Consider the following 27,267-nt stretch of genomic DNA (forward strand, 5'->3'; position numbering starts at 1 on the left):
TAATTTGTTGTAGATGTAAAATCTTGCGCATCCGGCTCTTGTAGGCTAAGTGTTTTCCCCGAGTAGTTAGCCTGTTACGTTTAAGCACCTAGCCCTGCTGACCACTGCTCACAGAGAGGACGTCTTATCTCAGGCTATAACGCTAGGGCTGACCCGATGCTCGCATATAGGAGACGCGCAGGATGAGTCAAGGTTTCACGAATTAAGGCATGTGCTACCCGAGTACTTTAGCAACCGTTAAGAGGATGGACAAGCCGCAAAGCAACCAGAACTATGCGGAAAAGCACCATCATGAGCTGGGCACCCATGGGGTGTAGCCCCCGACCGCCCGTGTAATGGATAGACCAAGTTGTATAAGCAGTCGGGGTGCGACCAAGGTGGTTGGCGAAAGTCACGGAGACATAGAGAAGCCGAGGCGTGAAGGTGTATGAAGATATACGGAAGTCGTAAAATATTTAATTAAAAAGAAGACTTACCTTGATTCGTGGTCGAGTCAGAGAGTCAGTGTCGTCCTCGTGTCCAGGCTTAGAAGCCCTCAGGCGTCGCCTTGATCATCATGCCCAGTTGGGTGGTCGGCGATGAAGATAGCAATCAGGACCGATTCCTAACTGATTCTTGTTGGTGCGGGACTCATTCCCGAGTAGATGGTACGGGATCCGAGTGAGGTAGGGTGACGTAGACATACGACCTTGTAGAGGTAGCACGCACGCGTATACAAGCGTGCATGCTTGCACACATGCACATCACACATTGATGTGTCCCGGTGAAACTCCGAGATGTGTGCGCGTAATGCCCCTGACCGCTAGCATAATGCTGCCGCATGATCCAAGAGATGATGGCGCTGCGAAGGGGTGAACCCAGACTTTGCTTTTGATTCTCTGTCCGCGTGCGGTGCAACACCGCGGCGAGGTGGACATGCAACCACACATGCAATTGGAATTCTAGTTAGCCAATGGAAATAATCAGAGTAAAAGTGGCATTGGCTGATTTGTCCTTGAAAGAAAAGGCAAAATTACAAACAGGAAAGAAACTCCCTATTGTAGGCGCACTTGGTGGTCCCGATCTATTCCGACTTGATCGATCCAATCGATTGTGTTGGGGTCTCATCATCCAACGGTTGGCAACGAATGCTACTTTTTCCGAGCTCGTTTGGCACTTGAAGCCACGCACATGCCGTTCGCATAAAATCTTCCTACTTGTTGATACATGTTGCACATGTGTGCTGATTCATCCTAGGGGTGCGTACGCCAGCATCGATCAAGGCATGCCAACCAACTGCCTCGCGTGTGCTGATGATGTGCCAAGAAGTCCCGCCGATAGCACGCGAGGACCCCTGAGGCCCCAACGGTCGAATCCAAGTGGCTCTCAATCGCGAAGACGAAGCCCCGTGCATAAACCCATCTAGATTGGAAACACAAATCAATATGTAATTGGCTACCGAAGAATCAAATCAATCTGATTTCAAAAATAATAATGACTCGCCCGGTTAGGTTGGAGGGTGTGGGTGGGTGGGTGCTTGTGAGGAAATCCTTCATGCTCTCGGGGAAGATGACGTCGGGGCAAGATGCCATCGAGCTCGCTAGGGAGGATCTCACAATCATCCCTACTTGGCACGCCAACTGTCAGATTTATAAGCCTAGCAGCCCACTAGGGTTACCCAAGTGGTTGATTTGTAGGTGAGGACGATTACGAAACCAAGAACTTGAAGGTGATCGCGAGAACATAAAGGACACGAGAGTTTTAGGTAGGTTCAAGCCTCCGGAGAGTAATACCCTACGTCCTGTATGCGTGGATTGTATTGCTGGTATGAGATGAGGTGTCCTCGGGAGGCTCCCTTGGCCGCCTTATATAGGCTGACAACCTAGGGTTACAAATCGGTCTGAATCTAATCTACTCGGTAGTTACATGGAAGGTAATTCTAGTCGAACTACAACATGCGTCCCGCAATATCCGGGCTGATTTGAATTGCCCAGCCTCCTTAGCGTGTACTCCAAGTAACTTCATGTCCTTGGCCTGCACGCCCTGGTCGGGTGGGCCCACTTGTTAGGACCAGCCAGTATCCTTATCGGTAGGGACCCATAGGGTACCCATATCCCTCACCAGTGAAGTCCAAATTTCGAGTCCCCCCCACCAATTAGTACCGGGTGGAGCCTCCACCCGGTACTAATGTGCCTGAGGGCACATTAGTACCAGGTGGAGGCTTCAACCGATACTAATTTGTGACCTTTAGTACCGGGTGAAGTCTCCACCCGGTACTAAAGCGGTTCATGGGGGGCTTCTCGGGGACTGGCCGTTAGGCCCGGTACTAATGCTCACATTAGTATCGGGACGAATGCTCAGTTTTCTAGTAGTGTTAGCTAGCGTACACGCTCGTAGTTGTAGCCTATATATGCTTGATCGTGTGTACTTGTGTGTACAGTCAGTAGCATACCACGTCGTCATGCGTCGCTTTAGCCTGAGCTAGGTTTAGCTCCATGTACTCCGGCGAGCTAGGAGTCAGTTTTGGAGGCCAGCTTGCTTCTCAGATCAGTGTCAACAGAGAACCTAAAGCTGGAACCACGCACTTCATGAGAATACGGATACAAGCTACAATATAATGCAAGCAGTTCAAATATCCTGCAAGAACAATCAGAAAATAAATGATCAAAATGTTAAGCAAGCTTGCCATTCTCAGCGAACAACTTGTCCGTCTTGTGTGTTAGTTAGAGAGAGAGAAGGCAACCTCAGATGCACATGAGGATGATGCAATCATTGACGGTGGTCATGGAGTCGACAGAGAGCAGCCATCTCAGGTAGGGTCATCACATGTTCATTTATACGATAATGTAGAAACATCGCATGTTACTCATCTATTTTGGTACGATCATGCATAACATGACTGAATAATTAATCATCATCTCATTTTACAATAGGTGGCAGATAAAGTTGGGATCACTCCTGAAGTTGGAATGAGTTTTGAATCAGAGGAAGAAGCCTTTGAGATGTATAACACCTATGCCAGTAAGGTTGGGTTCAGTGTTAGAAAGAGCAATACAAAGCGTCGAGTGGATGGTAGTATATCTCAGAAATATTTAGTTTGCAGTAGCCAAGGACATCGGCAAACCGAGTCATCATAAGACACTGCAAGAATTGGTTGTGATGCTCGTATTCAATTTAGTGTCAGCAGAGAGGGGATTTGGACAGTGCAAAAGATTGTAACTGAACATAATCATTATCTTGCTAGTCTAGATAAGTCGCACAAGCTGAGATCCCAATGACGCGTCACTAAAGCAAACAGGATGCTAATTGGCCAGATACAAGAAGCCGGGATGAAGCCAGCCTAGTTGTATGAGTTCATGAAGTAGTTTTACGGAGGAGCTGACAAAGTGTCATTCGCAAAAATGGATTGCAATAACGAGATTGGACGCGAGCGCAGAAAGTACTTAGAAGTCAATGATGTATATACACTGGTAGAATACCTGAGAAACAAGCAGTTACAGGATCCTGCATTTTTTTATGCCGTTCAAGTAGATAAGATAGATGGTCGGATAGCAAATTTTTTCTGGGTAGATGGTCAGTCTATTATGGACTACAAATGCTTTGGTGATGCTGTGTCATTTGACACTACGTTTCAGACTAATAAGTTTGATATGCCTTTTGCTCCGATCCTTGGAACAAACCATCATTTGTTTGGCTCTTTGAAACCTTCCTAACAGCAATGTCAGGCAAGCATCCAAGGACAATTTTCACTGATCAAGATGCGGCCATGGCTGGAGCAATTGCTTATGTATTCCCAAATACAAGCATCGCCTTTGTTTGTGGCACAGTTACTTAAATGCTTCTAAACATCTCGGGCATGTAATTCACAAGTCAGATAACAAGTTTCTACCTGATTTTGAGAGATGTGTGTATGAAGATAGATCGGAGGCTTACTTCATCGAGAAGTGGAATGAGTTGTTATCTAATTATAACCTATAGGATAACTCTTGGATGAGAAACCTATATGATTTGAGGGCAAAGTGGGTAGCTGTGTACCGTGATGCTTTTACAGCGGATATGACCTCGACTCAAAGGAGTGAAGGAATGAACAATGTATTTAAGAAAACATTTCATAGGAAACTCGGTCTTTTGGAACTCCTTGTAGAATGTGAGAAGGTTTTAGTTAGTCTTCGTGAAAATGAGTTGGATGAAGACTTTAATTCACGCCGAAAGGATGCGGTTACTTACACCCCAGGTTTACCTATGCTGAAGACCGTAGCGGAATTATACACAAGAAGGATGTATTCTGAGTTTGAGGATGAGTTTAAAAAACAATTATCATTGTCTCATAAATTGCTACAAACTGAAGGGACCAACTTGACATTCTTTGTCACATACATGCAATCCAATCATGGAGCAATAGTAGTGTTCAACGGTGTAGATTCTACCATTCAATGTTCTTGCAGAAAGTTTGAAGCCATATGTAGTATATGCATTTCAATTTGTAATATAATTTTTTTATACAATTTGCTGAAAATGGTATCCATGTCGTATAGGTATATTGTGCAAGCATACCCTTAGAGTCTTGAATATAAATGGAGTGTATAGTTTGCCATTAGAATATATTCTAAACAGATGGATAAAATATGCGAAAAGGGGATTTTATATCGACAAACAAGGAAGTGAGGAGGAAGATTTGAAAGCACATGCTGCACTTATCTCTTGAAAAGCTACAACCATTGCATTGAAGTGTTCAGAGTCAAGAGAGCTTCTTGATGACTTGGCGAAAGCCATAGAGAAGTTGGACTTGGAAGCAGATACTTCTCTTAGCAAGATGCAAGAAAAATCAAATGAGGTTCCTCTAATTCCGAATGAACATGACACAGGCTCATTGAATGGTGTAATATCTTTTAGAGTTCCTCAGGTGGTAAAAGGCCCAAAGAATGCACGGTTCAAAAATGTGGTTGAAAAGAAGATAGTGAAGTCAAAGAAGAAAAGTGCTAACAAGAAAGGTAGTGATCCTACCCATTCAAGATGGTTTTTCTTCCCTTATGGTTGCTTCTATAATAAATTTTTTATGTTCATTTTTTCTCAACTGCAGGAGACGATCCAAATACTGCTGTACAAAATGGAGATGGAGGTGCTGATCCAAAGCAATTAACTGTAAGATATGATTCAACTAATTATACTCTTTTCACAATTTATTTACTTATATGCACATTTAATATGACACATGATCTTAATTCTTCTATCGTGTCTGCTCCGTTGATTCAAGGTGGATATGGTAATGCGATAATACCACACTTTAATATGATTGGGAATTATTCTACTATGTCTGCCCTGTATATACAAGGAGGATATACGAGTTTGTTACTTGGAGTTGATCAAGGCGCCACATTGCAGTCAACAGTTAGGAAATTACATTTCGCTGGAGGATCCAATCATGAAAATATGTAACTATGCTACTTTACATGTGGATTTTGTTATTTACCCTAAATTTTATCATCGGAATCAGTCTTGCTGTCATTTTGTTATAATGATCCTTCCGCAGACAATGATCAGTGATGACTCATTTCAACAATCTTTTATCTACTCGTACTCGTTATCTTTTATTATTGTGAATATGCTTTATCTAGCACTGACTGGACCGATCAAAGCAAAAGAAAAGGCACGGTTTTTGTCACGTTCTCCAGGCGTTGAATACTCCAGGCGCTGAAATCGCATCCTGGAGCCATGCAGCCGTGCGTTCCCGGAGCCATGCGAGCGAGCGAGCCGCTGGCGCCGTTATCCCGAGCGAGCGAGCACGCGGTTCCCGGAGCCATGCAGCCGAGCCGCTGGAGCCAGCGATTTGTTCCGTCGGATTTGGGGCGCCGTCCACGCGTCACGCGAGCGCACGGGTACGCACCGAAGCTGTTTGCATCCGGCGCGCACCTAATTTTCTTCCGATATGCATGGCCAAACAGGCGGCTGAGCTAATGCATGCTGTGCCCCTGCACGATGCTGCAGGTTTGGTCAGGATGGCAGGAACTGCCCACGCAAACCACCAACAAACTGATGAAATACATGCACACATCTCTACTGCTGCATCACACTAGCTAGCTGCTGCTGCTGCAATAATGTACGTACGTACTGAGATCGAGTAGGGTACATACCACCAGGGGATCGATCAAGCTAGCCCAGGCCTGCGTGTGGCCGTGCGGGGCAGCGCGCGGTTCAATGCAACCACCAGCCAGCACCACCACTACTGTTGTTGTGTACCGTAGCTAGCGCTGAGACGTATGGGCACTGCCAGTACTAGCTGCCATTGTCATATGCCACCCGCCGGCCCAGGCAGCAGTGCCACTGCCGGCCTCTGCATCTGCAATTCTGCATGCATGACAGGCAGCCGAACGCCGGCCGGATCGATGAACTCGGCAGGTGGGTTGTGCCCATACGTGGTGGTGGTGGTGGTGGTGGTGGTGGTGGTGGTGGTGGTGGTGGTGGTGGTGGTGGTAGAAGACTAGGAGGAGTATAAACTTGATCCTGCCATGCTTCTGCGTTTCAGGATCGGTTTGTGTGTGCAGAGATTATCGGTCTATTTGGGAGGGTATATACCAGCTTCAGCTCATCTTCTTTTTTTTTGCACTACAGTGTGAAACTGTTTAATAACCAAGATGAAAATAAACTACCTAGAAGCCGGATAAAGTTAGGTTTTTCGCTTCAGCAGTAAAACCATTTCGAAGAATGAAGCCCTCACCCAAAAATCCCCAAAAATAATATACTTAGGCGTATACGGCAAACCCCAGAAATGGAGTAACCTGTGTCTCTGTCTGTCAATGGTTTCCTAGCATCCGTGCGTCCAAGGTTCAGATGCTTTCCGATTAGGACCCTGAGTGCTAGCTGCCGTACTCCCCCGGCCTTCCCAATAAAGATGCAACTCTCGCTTCTCGAAGAGTCAAATAGGTTCAAGTTTGATCTAATTTATAAAAAAATACTAACGTTCATGTCTCCAAATAGATTTAGTATGAAAATATATTAAATGATTAATCTATTAATATTTATTTTGTACATGTTAGTACTATTTTGCATAAATTTGGTCAAATTTAAAATTGGTTGACTTCTCGGAAAGCAAGAGTCGTTACATTCTTTTTGGGATGGAGGGAGTAGCTACTAGCTGGTGCATTGTGCACTTGTGCGTACGTGATTGTTGTGCAAACGGTTAATTTGTTACGGTATGTTACTTGTATATTATCATCGGTAATACGTGTAGTGGCACTTGGAACGATTGAACGAACGGTTGTTTCAGAAAACCTTCTATATAGGCTGCTTTGCATCGTTCGCGACAACTTAGCAGACAGAGCACATATGGGAGTCTTTGCGAGGTTGGTTGAAGGAACTGGCTAGGGGCATGCATACATCCAGGTGCAATGGAAATTATGTAAGCTACCATTAGATGCAAAGTGCAATGGACAAAAGAGCTGGAGTACTACCACAGTTCAATGTCTCGCGCGTATGAAAATATTATCGGTCTCAGTAGGGAATCGGAGGGAGGTTTAGTTCATAACTTCATATTGTTCAACTTTGATGCGTCTCCTCAGACAACCAGCGGTAAACTCTCAATAACAACCAGCAGGTTCATTACATGGGCCAAGCCCAACATGCAATAGGCTTGTAGGCCCAAAACTCGAACCCACTTACCACTCTTCTTACAGGCCCGTCATGATGCCGTGGTTTGTTTGCGGTTGCGGCCTTTCTCCCTAAGGCTTAGTTTGGAAACGAGGGGGCGCTAACCCCAAGTAGGTACGTCCCGAGAGGGGGATTTTTCCAGCAAGTCCGTTCCGTTGTTTTCCTAGTAATTCCCTGTCTACTGGCTGTTTGGGAGTAAAGGGAGAGAAATCCCAGAGAGCAAATAAAGGTTCAGAAAATTAGGAAAAAGAAAAAAAATCAATACAGTTCCAATTTTTTTTGTTCTGCATGTTCAATATATCTGCTATTGTTGGATCTGCTGAATTAGCCAATGTAAGCATGAATACCAGCTTTAAAAAATTCATCAAAAATAATATAATGGGAATCCCTAAGAACAAAAATGGATTGCATGATCATCCATACATTCACATCGACATCCATACATTCACATCAACATACAAATGCCAGCTTCACATATTAAGTTTCAGGGCACGTCTCATTGCAAAAAAGACTCGCTTTAGTTGGGTTCGCACTTGCATCCAAGCCAAATCGTACAAAATATCACTTCCAACTTTTAATTTAGGCACCAACTTAAAACTTTAACAATCTTACTAGTGTGGATCCGAAAAGCGATGACAAAACCATGCAAGATCAGCGAGTCCCCCTTGCTGATGTGATCTAATAAGACACCTGCAATTGCCAATTAAACAAGCATTAATGTAAACATCATATGCAAACCCAATTATATAATTTCACTACTAAATCGTAACACTTTTTTTTTGTCAAGCGTTAATCAAAATGTAAATGAAATGTTATTACCTAACATACAGCTTTGTACTTCCAGAAACAGCTACCCTACTGGTAGATTAGTTGAATATAGGCCTAGATGGTCTTAGTGGCACCTGCATGAGAAATAGCTGCTGCACTGATACTAATCAAGAATGAACATTTTTGCAAGCAGCCTGAATATGCAGGACACCGCTAGATTTAGGGGATGTGGTCAAAGCAAACATAGTGCTACTACTTCTTCTAAGTAGTTTCAATGCTCAAAAAGGCTTCCATGATAGATATGTGAGGAAAGTTTTGTGTTGAAACTTGAATTTGCACAACTCTATTTGAACACATGAAATACCGTGAAGGTAATACATGCTCAAAAGTAAGTACAAAGTGTGCTAATAAGAAACTAAAAGAGTGAAAAAACTGTAAGTTGCTACTCGAACATTGGGTATTTGGGTTGCATATTATTATCTAATTAACACAACCACTGAAACCAAAAACTAAGACATCCTCTCATAAAGGTGAGAGGAAACAGACTAGTAGGTAGTTTTATCATGAGTCGTACTTCTTACATTAACAAGCCTAGCTGCAATGTCTGCACCAATTATAAAAGTACTTCCTGGGAAAAAATTTATTTTCTTATATAAGTATAGTTGGTTAAATATAATCGCATTATTCCCTGTAGCAGAAAGAATAAGAAAGTTACTGAACAACAGGATGAGTTTTCCATAGCAAATCCCTTCCATGTTATGCTCTGAAGAAAAACAACTTACCCCTCAAAGCTACTAAATAATTGGTGAGAAATCAAACAAACTTTCAGCAAGCAAAGATGGGTTGCCCAAGTTGAATAAAGTAAAAGGCTACAATTGAATTAAGCTTACAGGCAGCTAACCTGAATCGCCTAACCTTCTCCTAATATTATTAGTTAGTAGAATGAGTACTATACACTTTCAAAGATCTGTCAAGCAACCATTTAAACTAGCAGAAATATCACTATAGTAAAAAAACACTTGCAACCAATTAAAATTCTATTTTCACATATCTCAACAGGAAATAACATAGATGATAAGCTGCAAGAGAGCCCCAAAACGCAGATCAGAGTACTCTAATCAATTATTGCGTTGGTTTCTTCACTATTCAAATAGAGGATTATGCAGTACACATATCGCGAAGTCAAAATTAGACGGCAGTGCGACCAAATCTCATGGGTAATGACATCAAACCAAGTCAAAATGAATGAACGAATGAATCCGTGGCGAAACCGGTGGATTCCGCAATAAAGGTTTGGTGGATTCGATTCCTGGCTTCCTAGGGGCAACGAAAGAAAGGATAGCATCACGCAGAATGGAAAAGGGCCACATGCATCATCTATGGGAGCAATCTCAATCTATCTTGGTTAAGGATGAGAGAATCTTACCCAAGAGACGAGACGAAGAAAGCAATCCAAGTCCAACTGGATCTCCAAAGGCATGGAGTGGAGCGCGGCTACGAGGTGGAGGGATAAGTGGATTGGCTGCGGTGGGAGGAGGAGGATGTCGCTGCCACGATTGGAGAGAAGGAGGAGGAGGAGGCGACAAGGCAGTCGTAGGGTCGAAGAGGGAGGCCGAGAAGGGGAGGGCGGCGGCGCTCGTGACGCACGGGGAAGCCACGCCCGATGGTGGGAGAGTGTTGCCTCGGGGGAAAATGCCTGGGTCGGGTGGGCGAGCCTCTTCGTGAGGGTTTCCAAAGGCGAGGTCAATTTGGTCCGTGGCTGATTCTCCACGGGGACTTTCGTCCCCAGGAAATCGCTAGGATCCCTGGGGGGATTTGCGTTCCCAAAGTCGCCCAAAACAAGGAATTGCATTTCACTAGTTCAGCTGCTGATTTTTATTTCCCGCTATCTACTGCTGTTACTTTCTTTTTAGCAACTTGTGAATTTGCTAATTTTACATCATCTCGTATGAAGTAGTATTGTTGCTTCTCCCTTCCCCTAGCTAAATGTTTCGTGAATTTTCCTGCAAATAATGACTCAAAGGCTTATAGGTCCGATCTTTCTAGTCAGCATAATATATCTCTAAAAAGGCATATGGCTGCGCGCTGCCTCTTGACTGAAAATTGCTTTCCAGTTTACAATGCGAAAGCTTATGCTTGGCTGCCCCATCTTGTTCTTTTCTATATGCGTACAAAAAAAGGGTTTGAATCTCCCTTACAAAAACTAGATGAAAATGATGAAACCTTTGGTGCAGCAAATGTTGAATGAATTCAGGGAAGGCAGTTTGCCAATACACATGTTATACGGTACACTCACTTACCTACCTACAGTGCCATGTCTGGGCAGTGTCACACTTTGCACATATACATGTCCATTTAGATATGATTACCATATGGCCTCACAATCACACAGCCAAACTCCAGAGTTCTTTTTTTTTTAGGAAGAGATGTCATTCAACATTGATTGGGCACAATAAGAGCAGTTGAATATGTAATAGTGTTGTTCTGAATTCTGATCCACAAAGGTTGTGATGTCCTTGGGCCTTGGATCGCATGAGCAATCAATTACATGTAAGCTAGCAAGTCGATCAAACATTGCATCGGCCCCAGGAGCACAGTTCCTATTGCATACTCCAATCCATTGGTAACCAAAGCATCCAACCAACCATGTAAAAAATTAAGCATTTTCAGAGAAAAAATTCATGGCCACGTGTTTCATTGGAGGGAATTGTATTGGCGTGGCATTTGCAATTGTCTCAACAAAATTCTGCTCACGGGTCACCACGGAAGAGCGGAACTGTGTTCGTCAAGAGAGGTCGCACCTCGCAAAATCGAACGGCGTTAGGTGAGACCTGGCAAAATCGTCAACAGCCACAGCCCGGTCTGCTCGGCATCCGACTGCGAGATCTGCACGCAGAGCAGCCATTCTCAGCGCACCAGCATGACCGCACACGCACAAGCAGGGATTGGGAGGTCAGTTGGGAGGAGTCAGGACGAACTGGGTCGCGGAGAATGGGCTTGGTGTCGTCCGCCGCTGGCCAGAATGGCCGCTTCGTCTGATCGTCTCCTCTGCCTGGCTCTTGCCGCCCGAGGCGGCAGGCGGAAGGCGGGGCGTGGAAGGCATGGCCCGCTGGCGGCGCCGTCTGCCTGCTCGCCTCGGCGCCGGCCACTTGGGTTCGGCTCGGCCTCGTTGGGTCTGAGCCGAACTGGACCTGGCCCGGTCCAGCCCGATCACCCCAAACATGGTCGGACGCGGACCCGAACCGGAGTACCGGACCAGATATTTGCCACCCCCAATCTCCAGCAGCGCTCGCTCCTCTTCTCGTCCGCACAACACCGAGCAAGCGAGAGGAGACGGAGAGAGCCGAGCAGCAATGGCGGGCACCGGCTGCCACTCGCTCCTCTCGCCGGCCTCGCGGCTCTCCCCTGAGTTCTTCTCGCGCCGTCGAGCCTCCGCCGTCGGTAGGGGAGCCTGCCGGCCGAGTAAAGGTCAGCCTTCTTCTTGCTCTAGTGGAGAGCACTCTCCGGTTCTCACTCTCGGGCAGCTAATTTTCAGGGTGTAGAATTGTTTTGTTTCCGTGCGATGTTCTGGTGAAAAACACCGAGTTATGCGTAGTATTCTGCTTATTTTAGGGTAAATGGTTTTCCTGGAGAACTATAGCTGTGTTGATTGTGGTGGTGAATGATGAGGCTAACTTCCGATTATTGGCGTGTTTGTGCTTCAGTGCGACCTCAGATCCGATGCTGCGCGAAAGATGACGATTCGAAGGGATGTGCAGACATGCCCAAGGGCAAGGTTGTGAGTTTTGCCTTCTCATCTCCAATTCGTGGTGTTCACTAAGCAAACATATATCCAATTGCAGTAGCCTGTACAACATTTGTAATGTTCAAGCTAAGTCATCCCCTAGAGTTGAAAAAACAGGTAGTAGGTTCTTACTATAATCATATCTTTAGAATACAGGCATATTAGATTGTCACAATTAGTCTCTGTTTTATTTGGAATAACAAGCTTAAGAAGAAGCATCAATGGAACCTACTAAGACCCCAGATACAGCTGTGCTCGTAATTTTGTTCTATGTGGTAAATTGTTTTTAGAGCTGTGACTTTTAACAACCATAATCCTGGCATTGAGGAATACATTTTGGGCTACATTTTCAGTGAGCTGATTCTAATCAGTGGTCTTTATGTAAGCCAAATACTGAAGTGCACCTTTGTTGTGGTATTTGGCCTAGTGTTCTGATGCACCCTCTATTATACAGGATGAAGAAACTAGGCCTTCAAGACGAAAATGTCTTGTCTGTCTAGGTGCTGTAACATTGATCAGTGCAACAGGACCAACAATTAGTACACCAAACGGACTTGCTGCAGATATGATGAACAAGCCTGGGATACAGAAAGCTGTTTGCAGAAATTGTAATGGTAGCGGTGCTGTGATATGTAAGGGCCTCACATCACTTGATCGCTTTGTGTGTTCCTTGTTGATGCTGAATGACTTATCAGTTCTAGACTCCATAAGATTCACGTTCTTGAAAATCGCTACAGTCCTATCAAATAGAGAATCCTCCTTCAATAGGAAATAGAACTATAGATGCAATAGTATTGTTGATTGAAATAGCTAACAGTACACAGTATGCCATTCAGATGCAAATACAGCCAAGTCATGCTTTGCACTTCTCTTCTCGTTTCACTTGGTTAAATTCTAGTAAAAAAAACAACAGACCAGGTCTAGTTTCAATGCTTATTTGCACGACTGATTTAATTAAAATTGACATACTCCACTGCCTAGCAAGTTTTTCTTCCTTGTCTTTTTTTGGAACTTGTATGGAGTATGTTTCTGGTAAAACTACATACTGGTAGTTCCTTTTTCTTGGAGTGAATTCATTTTCAGCTGGATTCAGGTGATATGTGTGGTGGCACAGGAAAATGGAAAGCCCTCAACCGAAAGAGGGCAAAAGATGTTTACGAATTCACAGAGTGCCCGAATTGCTACGGTACGCTTGTGCCTTCCATCGTCATTTTAGTTTGATCATGCAGAAGATAGTTTAATTAGTTTCAAATGCATATCCATTGAAAATCCAGAGTTTAGTCAGTTTTAGATGTATGCCCATTACTAATACAGCCTTGGTTTTGTTATTTCCAAACTTCGCACTTAATTCCTGTATGAGCATTTTTTACAAGTTTTAAGCTTGTCATGCTATCAATGTTTCAAGTATTAACCATTTTACTTATTAATATCGTCAGGTCGAGGGAAGCTGGTATGCCCAGTCTGTCTTGGAACTGGCCTGCCGAACAACAAAGGCCTACTCCGGCGACCAGAAGCAAAGCAACTGCTTGATAAGATGTACAACGGCAAGATATTGCCAAGGTCATAGTGTCGTAGATCACACAGCCAAAGGATTTTGCTTCAGTCATCGAGTAGGAATAACATTTGAGACAATGTAGCTCGAGTGTAAATTTTTGTTCGATGTTCAACAAAAATTACGGCTTGGAATTAGCTTTCAGATGAAAGATATGTACTGCAACGATTCAGGCTCCTTTGGCTGTTGTAGTCATCCAGATTATTACAAAAATACAGCGATTTGTTTATAAAAACGTTCATGCTGCACCAGAGCATCACCAAAACAGCAATGTCTGTCCTCTGAGCAATTAACCAGCAGATGCAGCAAGATAAAAGCGTTCGTCCAGTAACAATAAAAACCAAGATCCTGCATACATCAACAGATGAAAGATAAGGGATTTGGGACTGGAACAATCGAACTGATGCGAGAAGTGTTGGACATCGGGATGCACAAGCCGCACGAGAGGACGGCGAATGCATGATAACTTATTCCGAGCTCGCTGTCGGCAACGTACAGCGCTGAATGCGCTACGGGAAGAAGCGCATCAGAGACTCTAATTTGTTGCCTTTGAAGACACCAGAAACAGAAAAGCATAAACGCGGCGACAACAAGAAGCAAAAATCAACAAAACAAAAACGCAACGAACAGTATCGAGTAGGTCGATCTGATCTGGGGCCTCAGAAAATTTGGCAAAAGCGACTCATCAGAAAAATCAGATGGTACGGACAAAAGATCTCCAGTCATCGGCCCCAAAACGAGGGATAGAGAGAAAGAGAGAGGAGGTTGGCGTAAGGGACGAAGGGTCGTGGCCGGGAGAGACGAACGCCCCACCGTTCTCGCTGCGTCTGCAATCTAGCTCCGGCAATGGCGAGGCGGCGGGCGCAGGGGCGGCTTAATGGAGATGCAGAGGGGGGCATTGGTGCTGGTTATATAGGGGACAAGCTCTCATCTAACCCTAGTTCCCATTCATGAGTGGGCTTCTTTCTTCTTCATTCACTGTTGGGCCGAGTGCGCGTGCTCATGGTGCTTTAAGCCCAGAGAGACCGTAGGAAAGCCCAACTGTTTTATTCTTTGTCGCTTTACGTTTTTTTAACCCGTTTGAGTCCGTTAATTGGATTTCATTTGTTGGATTTATCAACGTATGATCCTCATCCGAGCGAGATCGAATCAATACACCATATTTTTTTTTCGAACCGAATCAATACACCATCTAAATAATCTCGTTTGAAATTTTCAATAAAAAATGGTTTCGACCCACTTTTTGATAGAAAAGATGTAAAATCACATTGATTATTTCACCTATTGGAGGGATATCAAACAAAGGCGGATCCTGCAGATTTTCTCACCCGGTGGCGAAATGCAAGTCTTTACAGTGTGTCACATCGCTTTCTTTCTTCTCCCTCCATTTTCTTCACTACGAGAAGGTCCCCCAGGCGTTATCCCGGGTTTTATTAAGGAGAATAAGTTTTGACCCTACCTACACCCGGAGCCAATCCCCTAGCGGTCCTGCCACCACGCCGCAGAACAGGAGCTCGACTGAACATCTCAGCCATTGGCGGGAATTTTGCCCCATTTTCTTGGTCTTTTTTCTTGCACGGCATCAACACTGAAGGTTTCGTCTGGTACTGTTTGATTGAATTAAACACCTTTTGGTTCAGTTGTTTTGGTACTTTTTCACTACCTACGTCTTATTATTTATTTTATAACCGGCTTTTCACCGGCAGGCCCTAGCCCTAGAAGTTTGAGATCGTGGCCGACCGTTTTGGTGACACTGGTAATTCTCTCACTGGGCCAGACACTAGAATCAGGCCTGGATCGTCGGAGCGAATTGGATGATCGGGCACCTATCCAACAAAGCATACGAATTAGGATTTAGCGGAACGTCAAAATCCACTTTTAGGGATATAGATGAAGTCTCGCTCTGAAAGGTGTTGACTTCGTTAAAGCATAGCATTCCTACGCCTCGTTCTTCATCAGCTTGGAAAGCCTAACGGAGCGGTATCTAACCGGGAGGTGATGTTCTTTTTATAAACAGGATGGAGGAAGAAAATTAAGTTGCAACTCAAGCGCTTCTATATATATGTGTGTATGTGCGTGCCACCCCATGCGCTCGACGTTTCCCCAAATGCTCCCCTCCCGCGTTACTTTTCCCACCCACTTGCCCATCTCCACGCGACTCCCGTATTGATTTTTCCACCATGTAAGAGCAACTTCAAGAGCTCCCTTAAATTACCCCTAAAATCTTAATTAGGGGAAAATAGAAAAAAAGTTGCTCCAATAGGTCCCCCTAAACCTCCCGCAAATTTGCGTGTACCCGCGTCCGCAGCTATTTTCCTCGCAAAAATCCGTCCGCGCGCGTCCGCGATTGGCACTCGCGCCTTTTTTTTCGCGTGTGGCATTTTCCCGTGCGGCGGCACGGCGCCTGGACTTTCGAGCGGCGGTGGCGCCTGGACTTCCCTGAGCGACGACGGTGCCTGGACTTCCCCGTGCGGCAACGGCAGGTGGTGTGGCTCGGCAAGGTCCTAGAGCTCGAAGAAGACCTCGACGGCGTGGAGCTCGAAAGGTCAACGTGAGCCGCGGCATCGAAAAGCTTGGTGCAAGCGGTGGCGGGCCAGCGTGCGCGGCCTGTGGACGTCAACGACGCCTCGCGTCTCGAATTCCCCTCTTCCACATCAACGGGCGCCACTCAAACCAGTAGCAAAGCAACAGGAAGAGGAAGAAGACGAGGTCACAGGAGGAGGGTCTTTCGTGCTTGCCATGGTGGGTAGCACCGGCACCGCCGTGACTGTATGTAACTCTGCATCTCCTCCACTGGCTGAGCAAATTCTGCTCCCGGGGGGATCGCTCGCCTGCCGCCGGAGGAGGTAGAGGAGGCTCCGTTATGGAGGCAAACCCAATTACGATGACGTGGCAAATATTGGGTAGTAGTTTTTAGCATTCTACTGTGGCTTGATATATTTTTGAGGAAAAAACTTTTTAGCATAGCCACCAATATCTCATTTTGGGGAAGAATTTTTTGAAGAACTCTTAGAGTTGCTCTAAACCGGTTTTCCTGCACCCCGGCTTCTGGCTATCCTCCAACCGGGTTTTTTTGCATCGTTGCCGTGCCTAAGTCCGGTGAAAGAAAACAACGCGCAGCAGAAAGCAATCGGCACTAGATTAATCCGTTGATAACGTTCTGTTATGCGTCCAAACCATACGGTGGGTAAAAGTAAATATCTCCAATTTGGCCTAATAATGATCGTTAGAAATATAGAATATTATTATCTGGTTAAAAAAGTATTTAAAATTGTATATTTGTTGGTTCAAGAATTCAGTTTGTAAACGGACCGATGTTTAGATTGAACTGTTGAAATTGTCACGTTTCCTTAATCAAAATGTTTGTTCATCATATCAAAAGGGTCTTTAAGGTTCAACTTATCTTTTTTTATTAATTGAAATGCGAGCTAGCACAGTAAATATTCAACGACCGAGAGATCTTTACATTCGTGATAAATCTAGCCATACAAATTGGGGACCAGGTATCTCAATTCATGACACAGGGAATTTTGCAATAGACTGAGCAGCCACGTGTCCCAAGAATACTAATTGGTTAATGAATCTTTGTTCTCTATCCTCTCTGTAACCAATGTCATCAGCCTCGTGTCACTTTGCTTGTGACCTACTTGTACACAAACAGACTGAAATTGGACCGTGAAAACAACATATTGAAACATGTGGGCATCTAAACAATAGTACAACTTTTTATGCATTGCACTACTAATTCCTGGTGTCTTAATCAGAAGCAGACCATAGTGAGCTCGTCGCAATTTCTGTTAGTGTATTCGTTCCTGAAGTTTGCTTGTGACCTCGTTGTACTCACTGCCGCCCGAGCTTGCAATAGAACATGATAACAAAAGGTTGCGTATAACAATGTCACATGTGGATAGAAAAGCTTCTATGATTGTGTAATCGTAAATAATGAAATATTGGTGCAGAAACCTTGCTACATTCCAATTGAAGTGAGTGAATCCTTGCAACTGAAATAACCTCACCACAAGTGGTGTCATGTCTGACTCTGAGAATAAAAATTCAATTATATGCAATGTAGTATAACCTCATCATCTTTCAAATGAAGAGTGGACCCTAAATTATATATCACTGGAAAAACATCAAGAATCAAGATAGGTTCCTTGTGGCAAATAGTGGCATATTTACATGTAAAAATCTTGCTATCTTCCAAAATGAAGCGACTGAACCATAAGACCTAAGTTGTTTGCAACCAAACTGGCCTGACCATAAATAGTATGATGTGTGACCATAAAACTTTAGTTACACGCAGTCTTGGTTTCTCGTTCCAAGTAATAAGATGTACATGCAAAAGCTTCACTGTCTTCCATATAAAATGGATTAACCATAAAAGTCATTTTGGAACCAAAGTAGCCTGAAGGCAAGTAATATCATGTGCAAACACACAAAAAAATAGATTTTATGTAATCTGGCATTGATTTAGTTTTTCTTATTGCAAATAATGATGTATTTGAATGCAAAGATCTCTTCACGCACAGACCATGTTAGAATGAAACTAGTGAACAGAAGTCGGATTGCAAATAATGCTGTGTGAGCACACAAAAAATTCAATGATATGTAAAATTATGCAAGTATTTTCCAACTTGAATACAACAATCTGTGGCACTCAGTTAATCTCAAATTGTTATCATAGAAAGCTGGGTATATGGCATACTAGTTTACTAGCATACAGTATAAAAAAAACTTAGTCTCTTCAGTTAGGACACCCAACAGTTCCTAGTACTCTTCTACCGCCAGGATATAGAAACCAAAATATTGCAGTTTCTAACTGAATCTAATTCTAATTCTCAAGTTTGCTATTACTGAGATTTGAAGGGGAATGAAAAAAGTAGGAAGATCAGTACATCAGGTGGAAAATTTCTTTCCTTGAATGAACTTGGAAAGATTAGTTCTTAACCACAATCATTTATCGCTTCTGAGACGAAAATAAAAACCCAAATATTTTTGCTAAAGCTAAGAAGACTCAGAACAGTTGCACCTAACTGTGGTTAAGGAAAAACAGCATCTACTTTCAGCAGAAACTGTATTGATTGACTTATTATTAAGAGTAGTGCCAACCAAATCGAACAAAGCAAGAGAGATTATTGGATGCCATCTCACTGCAAGGTGTCCTAACTCCTAAGCAAACAATTTATAAGCTGTAAAATCCAGGAACCTTAAATCTGTAACATCGGCTACCACATACATAGATATATCAACATTGAAAGGCATGCCTAAAGTTCAATGCGTGCAATTTAAGAATACCGGATAGTGACAGGATTCCAGAAAATTAATCAACGGCTAGTTCATATAACAACTACGGAAGTGGCACTCTGGTCCGCCCTCTACTACATAACTTTAACTAGTAATCAATTTAAAAAATATGTATATTAATATCAAGAAGAAAAAGTTTGCAGGACCCATCTCATGCAAGAGCTAAAACAAAATGAATGGGAGTTGAAGAATAGAATGGGAAAAATGGGTAACCAGATCAAAGCTGCAGGCAGGAACCTAATCTCAGCACATGGAAGTTTCACAAGAAGATAGGCCTGGCGCTCAACACCTGCACAAAGGATGCTCCAAAGGTTGTGTTTGGGTTGGAGCCAGCAGAGGTTGGGGAATTCACGTCACAATGTTGGCCTTCTGCTCACCGCCTACAGCTTGTCAGTAAGAATGGGCTCGGCAGCAGGACCCATCCTGTCATCACTGGAAAAACAGCAACCCACAACGCAGGGGCTAAAAAAAGAAGCCAATCGGGCATACCATAATCATTTCAGATAAAAAAAAGGCATATTGATCAGGAAAGCTCATGAACCACAATGTTTTCAAGTGCAAAGCTTCAAAAACATCTGGAATGATTAACAAAGTATATTGATCCAAATATATTAACTCATATCAGGTGATCAAACCAAGCCTGCACCTAGCACCAAATTTGGATTGACAAATCAGATCAGCATCTCTTGGATGAAATGAATGCATATCAGCCAGTAGGAAGCATGTACATCTGAACATTTACATCACTGAATGAAAACAAGTTGCATATCTGAATTTTGAACAGGAACTCATCTAGACATATTCACAAATAAAACTCATCAATTCGTTTATAAGAGAAAAAGGGAAATTAATAAAGCTCTAGTTATCTGAACAGGAATCCCTCAACCAACAAATAAACATCTAGTTCTTATCTGAGGAACCAGCATCCCTCAGCCAACAAACTGTGGATTCTACAATTCCCAATCCTCTCTTTACTGCAAACTTGAATTAGTAATCCGCAAAGAAAAAATACCAAGAAGACATCAGTTGCTGGATCCATCTCAGGCAAAAACCAAACAAATGAACAGGAGCTGAAGTACAGTCTGATAACAATGGGAAAGCACAAGGAACCAGTCAGATTCTACCTTAGAGCCTGGAGAAGTTTGCAAGAAGTTGTCCTGGCGCTCAACACCTGGACATAGCCACAGAGGCGCTCTGCAGGCGGTGTTCGGGTCGGAGCCGGACAGGTATGGGGCTTCAAGGCACATTGTCGGGCGTCTGCTCGTCGCCTGCAACTCGTTGGTTGGGGATAGGCGTCGGCAGCTGAACAGATACAGCAAAAATCCCATGTGTGAGCAGCCGATTGGAAGAAATCCCATGGAATCGGTGGGAGATTTGAAGGATTGAGCTAGACAACAATACCGATAGACAATGGTGGGGGTTCACGAGGAACTTGGAGGTGGAGACCCGTCTGCACATCACCATGCGTGCCCTTCTTCCTCCCGAATCGCTTCATCCCCAAGCTGATCCGAGCGGACAGGACCACGCCTGCCGATCAGAACCCGCCGTCCAGTCCCGCGAGGCCGCATTCTTCCTTTACGGCGCTGATGAGATGCAGCGGCGAAGCGTCGAGATGGAGGGTGGCCCGCGTCAGGCGGCAACGGCGTGACTGCCGCCGGCGCTGCAGGGGCCGCGGCCGCGTCCAAAAAGAGCCGGCGCGACCCACGGTCGTGCAACGGGCGAGCAGATTGGGAGGGTAGAAACTGGCGTCGAGCAGGTGGGTAGTGGTGGGGGTTCATGGGAGACGTGCGGGTGCGGCGCAATGAACCGGGATCGGGGTGAGCCGGTGAGAGGGGAGAGAACCGAAGGTGCGTGGTGGGCTGGTTCGGCTACGGAACAGCTTTCAGTATTAATACTCCTAACAATTAAATCTACAAAACAAGATATCATTTGATTATATTCCGGCGTAAAAAAATTATGACATGTGGATCCCACATGTCATATTGAGAAGATAAGTTGGATTGACAAGATTTGGTAGGGCTATGATTCAAATGTAATTTTACCAACCATTTGGTAACACTCTTGATTTGGTCATGACCAATTTTTTTAAGACTACATGGAGCACAAACCAAACATGCTCCACATCTTTTAGTGACATTCTGAGTACCAAGACTTTCTAGAAACTGTATTATAGCAGGTGGGTAACACTCGGGGAGAGGATAAAAAAGTGCCATGAGGGTTAATAATAGACTAATTATAGCATGCTTTTTTTTACCGAAGTCAGCAGAAAGTTCATACTTATTTTTTATAATTTATTATTTTAGACGTGTTTAATTTGTTTCCACGGGAAGTCAAACCTCGATCTACTGAGTGCTACTCATATGCTCTAACCACTAGGCTAGAGTCCCTTTTGCAGCTGTGGCATGCTTATATATCTTAATTTAATAAACGTCCTCATGTAATCTGAGCCTAGAATTAGTATAGTTAGTTACTGGCAGTAAAAATTCTCCGTATCATATCTAATGAGCAGTGAGCACCACTAGTAGCAAACTAGCAATCACAATTATCGGTGTAAAGAAATTTTCAAACTTGAATTCTTCAGAGTTATCTACGGAGCAAAGGCAAAATATCATCTAGTGATAGACTCATGGCTTCAACCTCTCTTGTAATTTTTTTCTTTCTTTTTGTTTTCTTTTCAACTCTGTTATATAAACTTTTCTTTCAATTTTTAATATATAATCAGTAGGGGCTTATCGGTTTCATAAAAAAACAATTATCGGTGCACCTCGCACTATAAGAATCTACATCTTCTCGTTAGTTTGTACCAACTCCGGTAGCTTTTTTTTTCTGGCTTCGCCCTTGCCTTCGCCATTTTTTTTGAAGTGGCCAATAATGTTAGCACCATTAGCATTGTTTTCTAAGTTGCCAACAATAATGTTACCAACCCAATTGCCGTTGTCGTGCTATTTACTTTCTTTGCATCTTTGGTTTTGGTTTTCATTTGATCTTCTCGATCTTGGGCCTTCAATATGCTTAGACAGAGTAAAACAAAGCTCAAAAACATTCCAAACTATTTGTTTTAATTATTTTCTCACAAAAAGAGTGGGAATCCTGAGCCCACTTGAATAACAGGCCCATTAACTCTCATGGGATCGTTGTTAGCAAAACTTTTACACCCAAAACTATTTAGGATTCTTTTAGTCCTAGCCTGCAAAATGCTAGTGTTTAATTTACATATGCCACTCGTGACTCAGCTAGTGTTAAAAAATTGTTGTGCTAACATTTTGTAGAAAAATATGTAAGAATAACATATTTGGCATGTAATAAAGCCACCCTATCTGCTTTTTTGATAAAGTGATTAAAAATAGATGTATGTATTTGGTTGTGATTTCTGACTATCAAGTATCTATGTGGGGTTTAGGATATGCCACTTGACATAAATCTAATGGCTATGTAGTTTGTAGATATAACTGATGCTTGTTATAATAACCATGACACTAGAGACACCATAGGGTATGCATAAGACATAACCATACATGGGCCTTAGGGAGGTAACACTTTTGTTCTTATTTCATCAATCAAGAAATACACTAAGTACACCATGGTTCAAAACTAAATTTGCTACTTCTAAATGCACATGGTGATTTTGAGCTATTATAAAAATTAGAACGCAGTGTTATGTTTGGATGTGTTGAGCAGCAACAATGCTAAGCTCTAATATTGTTCATTTAATATTTGTAGTATAAAACAATATGTTGTTCATTTGTGTTTCATTCAAATAGTTGAAAGATTATATTTGAGGAATAATATTATGGTGTACTACGCAAGTGCCCGTGCGTTACGACAAGAGGAGGAAAGTATTACCTATGTATATTAATGTAACAACCAGATGTTAAAAGGCTTAAGAAGGGCTATCATGAAATTAATGACAAAATTTGGAAGCTAAGAAGGTTTTATGTCCAAAGTCAACTTTAATTCAAATCTTGACTAAAAATGCAAATTTGGGATTCAAAATTGAAGAAATGCGACAAATATGTGAAGCTGAGTCTTGGAAGTATTTAGAACTTAAGGGAAGCAAATTGGAGACCAAATTTCAGTCAGAAGCATCAAGGAAAATGCAGAGATTAAATGGGTGAATTGGAGTTACTGTTGCAAATCTGAAATTTTTCAGTCAGTCATTCAACTTCAAAAATCATTTCTGAAAGATTTTTCATATAAACTGTGTGAGGTCTTCGACCACAGTTGAACATGGGCCATTAGAGTGTAATCTGGAGGAGTTGTGGTTCAGGGAAGTCAAAAGTTTCAAATTTTAAACAAGACTCAAAGTTTGCAAGTTGGACTGTTTTCAGCTCAGTTGCTGAAAATGAGCTAAGTCTGAAAACAGTAAGGTGAGGCCTACTTTGGATCCAATTTTTGATAATTTCTACATATAGACCTTGGACAAGAACATGCACAATGAGATATATATAACTTGAGGTTAACTCATTTCAGTAACTTTTCGACAAGGAAGACTTGGTTCAAGTATTTTAAGTGGGGCTCAAAGTATGAAGGTTGTGCTGTCAACCTCACTGATGAAACTGAATGGCAAGGGCCATTCAATTTGAAGAACAGTGAGCTTTAGCAAATTTGTGGGCTTGAATTTTTGGAAGATTTGGTATATAAGAGTTGGACTCTAAGTTGCAAAATGGAATCCTTGATAAGTGGTTTATCATTGGCAGTAGCTGTTGGACAAGGGGTAGTTGATTTAAATATTTTAATTGGAAACCAAAGTTGAGAAGTGCACTGTCAAGTTTACTGATGAAACTGAATTGCAAAAGCCATTCAATTCGACCCACAATGAGAAATGGCAGATTTTGGTTTGAATTTCTGGAAGAAATTGTATCTACAAGTTGGACCTTAACATGCAAAATGGAACCTTGGTTGTATGATTAACAAGCTCCAGAAGTTATTAGGCAAGTTTAACTGAGGTTTAAATGATTGAATTCGAATTCAAACATGGGGCCATGGTCTGTTTCGCTACTCTGACGAAACTGAATCGAGTTAGGCGCAATTCAGTTAAGGAGCAGAACACCAGCCCGACTTTGGAACTGAAATTCACAAAGATGGAGCAATTTTTAGCACTTGAGGAAAATCAATCAAGTGTAGAGTATGTAGTCCTCTACAACTTCGCTTAAAGGCCATCTGAGGGTCGGAATTGAAGTTTTGTCACAAAATCGATCTAAACTTTCAGTTTTGGGGAAGAAAGAAGAGAGGAACGGGACAGGTCACGGTGCAGAACAGCTGGGTGCCAATGATGGCCAGCGCGGTGCCGCCGTGCCACGCGACAGCAAGAACGAGCTCCCACGGAGGCAAGCAGGCAGGCAGGAGGTGGCGTCGGGAAGGCGGTAAAAGTTTTGTATAAATCACTTCCCACCCGCTGGAGTTTGTCCGTTCACTGCCGCTTTGTTTTCACCGCGTCCCCTGTTCTTCGTCTGCTCCGATTATCGCCGTGCTCCTCCGCAGTCCCACCACCACCAGCCCATCCGCTCCGTCAGAACCTCTGCCGTGAGCTCCTCAACCTGTTCCGCCAGTCATTGTTCAACCCCAACAACCACAGCTACCTCCCCGCCATGTTCTTCTCCCTCGGTTCGAGCCGCCGCGTGTTCAGGTAAGGCACTGCCATGGAAGTCCTTAGTGCCGAAGTTCTGGGTGTGGTCCTAGGTTCGGGGTGGGTCGCGCGTGAGCTAGGGAGCATTTAGGTTGGTCCTGTTGGCTTAGAGGCCCGCCGGTTTGGTCGGAACGCGTGCCGCCGCGCGCCGTGCGTCGGCCATGGCCGCCGTCGTGGGGTTTTCAGCTCCAGCCGTGGGTTGCCTCGGGTTGGGGTCGCGCTGTGTTGCCTAGGCCATAGGAGAGCTACCCTTGCTGCTTGTTGCTTTCCGATCGCCGCTCTCGCGCGCCGGCCGGGTCCGCCCAATCCGCCGCCACCGTTGCCAGCCGCTGTTCAACCCATCGCCCAAGCCAAGAACTTCGCCAATAGGGAGTCTTCCCAGCTAGTCCTCATCGCCGACGAGCTCACCGGCGGCGAGCTAGCGCCGTTACCCGTTGGGGGTGCCGCGGTCAAGGGCGGAGGAACTGTGCCTTGACCGGGGCCCCGCTGGTCAGTGACCGTGGGTAGGGGGAGCGCGGGTGAGGATAGAGTTTCCAAGGGGTTTTCGGGAAAAATTGATTTAGATGTTTTACATATTAGTTTTAAATCCAGTTTTCATATTTAATTCACAAAAATTTATAGAAATGTCCAAAAATAGTGAAACCAATTTTGTTAGGTATGTTTTATTTTTATTTATGCATTAAAAATTCTTAAACCCTAGGAAAAGATAATAAAGTTTGGTATTTATTTAGTACCTTTATTTAAAGTATTTAAATAAATGCTTAATCTTTATAAAATGAATAAAATTATGAATAATGTTTAATTACAAATAATTATTAATCCATAGGATTTAAGTTTTTAAGATTAGAAATTAATTATAATGCTTTTCTAAATAAAAGAAAATGCTTAAGCTAGGTTAGATAAAGAAACTAAAATTGTGGGATAATCTTTATGGGTAGTTTTGTGTTGGCTTGCAACTTTATCATAAGATGAGTTGTATAGTCTTTGATTTCAAAAGTTGCATCTCTAACTCATGCATGCATTCTATTGTAGACACAGAAGCCCCAGAGGTGGATTTCTTGGAGATATCTGAAGAGCCCCCGGAGTTTGAAGAGGTGGTTGAATTGATTCCCTTGTGAGGGAGGATCTTCTGAAGATACTAACCGTTTTGTGGATCAAGGCAAGCCCCGGTGCATCTAAGCCGATGTACTTTCAGAAATTATTATTCATGAGTCCATCTATTGGTTATTTCCTTATGAATGCATTAAGTCTAGGAGTTGATTGCAAACCACTCTTGTGCATAATCCTACCTTATTTAGATGACATCTTTGCCACTTGTTCAATTATTTAGTAACTATCCTATGGTTAGCAATGCTTAAATATCTTTAAAGTAACCTTTCTTACTCAACTCTAAGGTTAACTTGGTCATACATGTTAATCAAGAAAAATAGTCTAGAATTTGGAATTGTGGACATAAGCTAGAGATGGTAGTTCTGTCTGCTAAGTTTAACCTGGTTAAGGACCGTTTGTTGTTTGAACTAATGATCAAGTGATTTTTACCTGGTTGCTTACTGTGTATGGGACCAACAAAGCTCGGTAGGTTAGTTGGCTCTCTGATTGGGAATATTCCGTACCCGTGCTTGGCGTGCAGTGGAAAGGCAGGGGCGTAACATGAAACTCACATAGAGATCAAGCCAGACGTGGGGTCCCATGTGGGGGTGCGTCCCTGGGTTCGAGTAGTCATACTCCCAATCATTGGGTACGGCTAATTGAAAGGTTGTTATGTGCAATCCGGACAGTTGTGCATGGCTGGTAGTCGGGTATCTCCTGCAGGATGTAAATCGGTTCGGATCATCGCAATTGTCGGTTATCATTGCTTAAGCATCGTAGTGTAATCATGTCGAATGTAATGTTTTCCTTGGAATTAACATGTTGTATGACTTAGTTCCACTGATTGCTCAAAATATTTTATTCACCTAGACTGGTTAGGTAAAAACTAAACTAAAATAAAATGATAAAACTAAGGTCCCACTAATAGTAAGCTTTTTCGCAAAATGTGAGTCAGCCAGTAGACCATAAAGCTATCATACAGTATTTTAAATTATCTATATTGGTTAGTCAGGTCAGTCTTACTGAGTACCCTCGTACTCAGGGTATCCTTTGTTGTTGTTTCAGAAATATAGCAGGGGACAACTGAAGAGGAAGTCCCGAAGAACTAGGGTATTGTACGAGTCTCATGATACTCTAGAATAAAACTTAGTTGTTTAATTACTTGCCTTAGACTGGTTTTATGTTCAAAACTCCTAGTAATGGTCTAACTTGTTTTGTTAAGTTTATTTCAATCTAGGATTTGTAATAATTCGTATCTCATGTATGTATGTAAAAGTGTAATATTTGTTGATGCTTTCCGTTCGTGGAAGCGATCTTGATGTATGGCTATGAAACACGTCGGGGATATTTCGAGGCGTCCTAGGGACACTCGATGGACTACCGGGCTTACACTGTTTTAAGTGCGTTTTCGAATAATTGCTGTTCCGACAGCGATTAGACGCACTTAAGCCAATTTAAGTCGGACGGTTTCGCCACAATTAAAAATGTATCATATTTTTCTTTAAATAAATATTACTTGTT

The 27,267-nt window shown here is 43.2% G+C and overlaps 1 protein-coding gene, 1 long non-coding RNA gene, 1 other non-coding gene and 1 pseudogene across 3 annotated transcripts; 2 read left to right on the forward strand and 2 right to left on the reverse strand.

Moving 5' to 3' along the window:
• The first annotated feature begins 2,474 nt into the window (after window positions 1-2,474).
• Window positions 2,475-4,684, forward strand: LOC140223247 (protein FAR1-RELATED SEQUENCE 12-like; annotated as a pseudogene).
• Window positions 4,685-11,653: 6,969 nt separating this feature from the next.
• On the forward strand, window positions 11,654-13,975 carry LOC117861588 (protein PHOTOSYSTEM I ASSEMBLY 2, chloroplastic). Its single transcript, XM_034745161.2, has 5 exons — window positions 11,654-11,859; window positions 12,096-12,166; window positions 12,630-12,807; window positions 13,269-13,361; window positions 13,612-13,975. The coding sequence occupies exons 1-5, from the start codon at window positions 11,745-11,747 to the stop codon at window positions 13,740-13,742; spliced, it is 588 nt and encodes a 195-aa protein (XP_034601052.1). The 5' UTR covers window positions 11,654-11,744; the 3' UTR covers window positions 13,743-13,975.
• A 406-nt stretch (window positions 13,976-14,381) lies between these two features.
• LOC117862277 (small nucleolar RNA snoR117) lies at window positions 14,382-14,458 on the reverse strand. The gene has a single exon (XR_004641933.1). It is a non-coding gene; the product is annotated as a small nucleolar RNA snoR117 (small nucleolar RNA).
• A 2,777-nt stretch (window positions 14,459-17,235) lies between these two features.
• On the reverse strand, window positions 17,236-20,887 carry LOC117862017 (uncharacterized). The gene is made up of 2 exons (XR_004641866.2): window positions 20,433-20,887; window positions 17,236-20,333 (listed from the first exon to the last, which is right to left on the reverse strand). It is a non-coding gene; the product is annotated as an uncharacterized lncRNA (long non-coding RNA).
• Between the last annotated feature and the right edge of the window lie 6,380 nt (window positions 20,888-27,267).

This window comes from Setaria viridis, chromosome 6 (genome assembly GCF_005286985.2).
Source record: "Setaria viridis chromosome 6, Setaria_viridis_v4.0, whole genome shotgun sequence".
In the NCBI taxonomy this organism is placed as follows: Eukaryota; Viridiplantae; Streptophyta; class Magnoliopsida; order Poales; family Poaceae; genus Setaria; species Setaria viridis.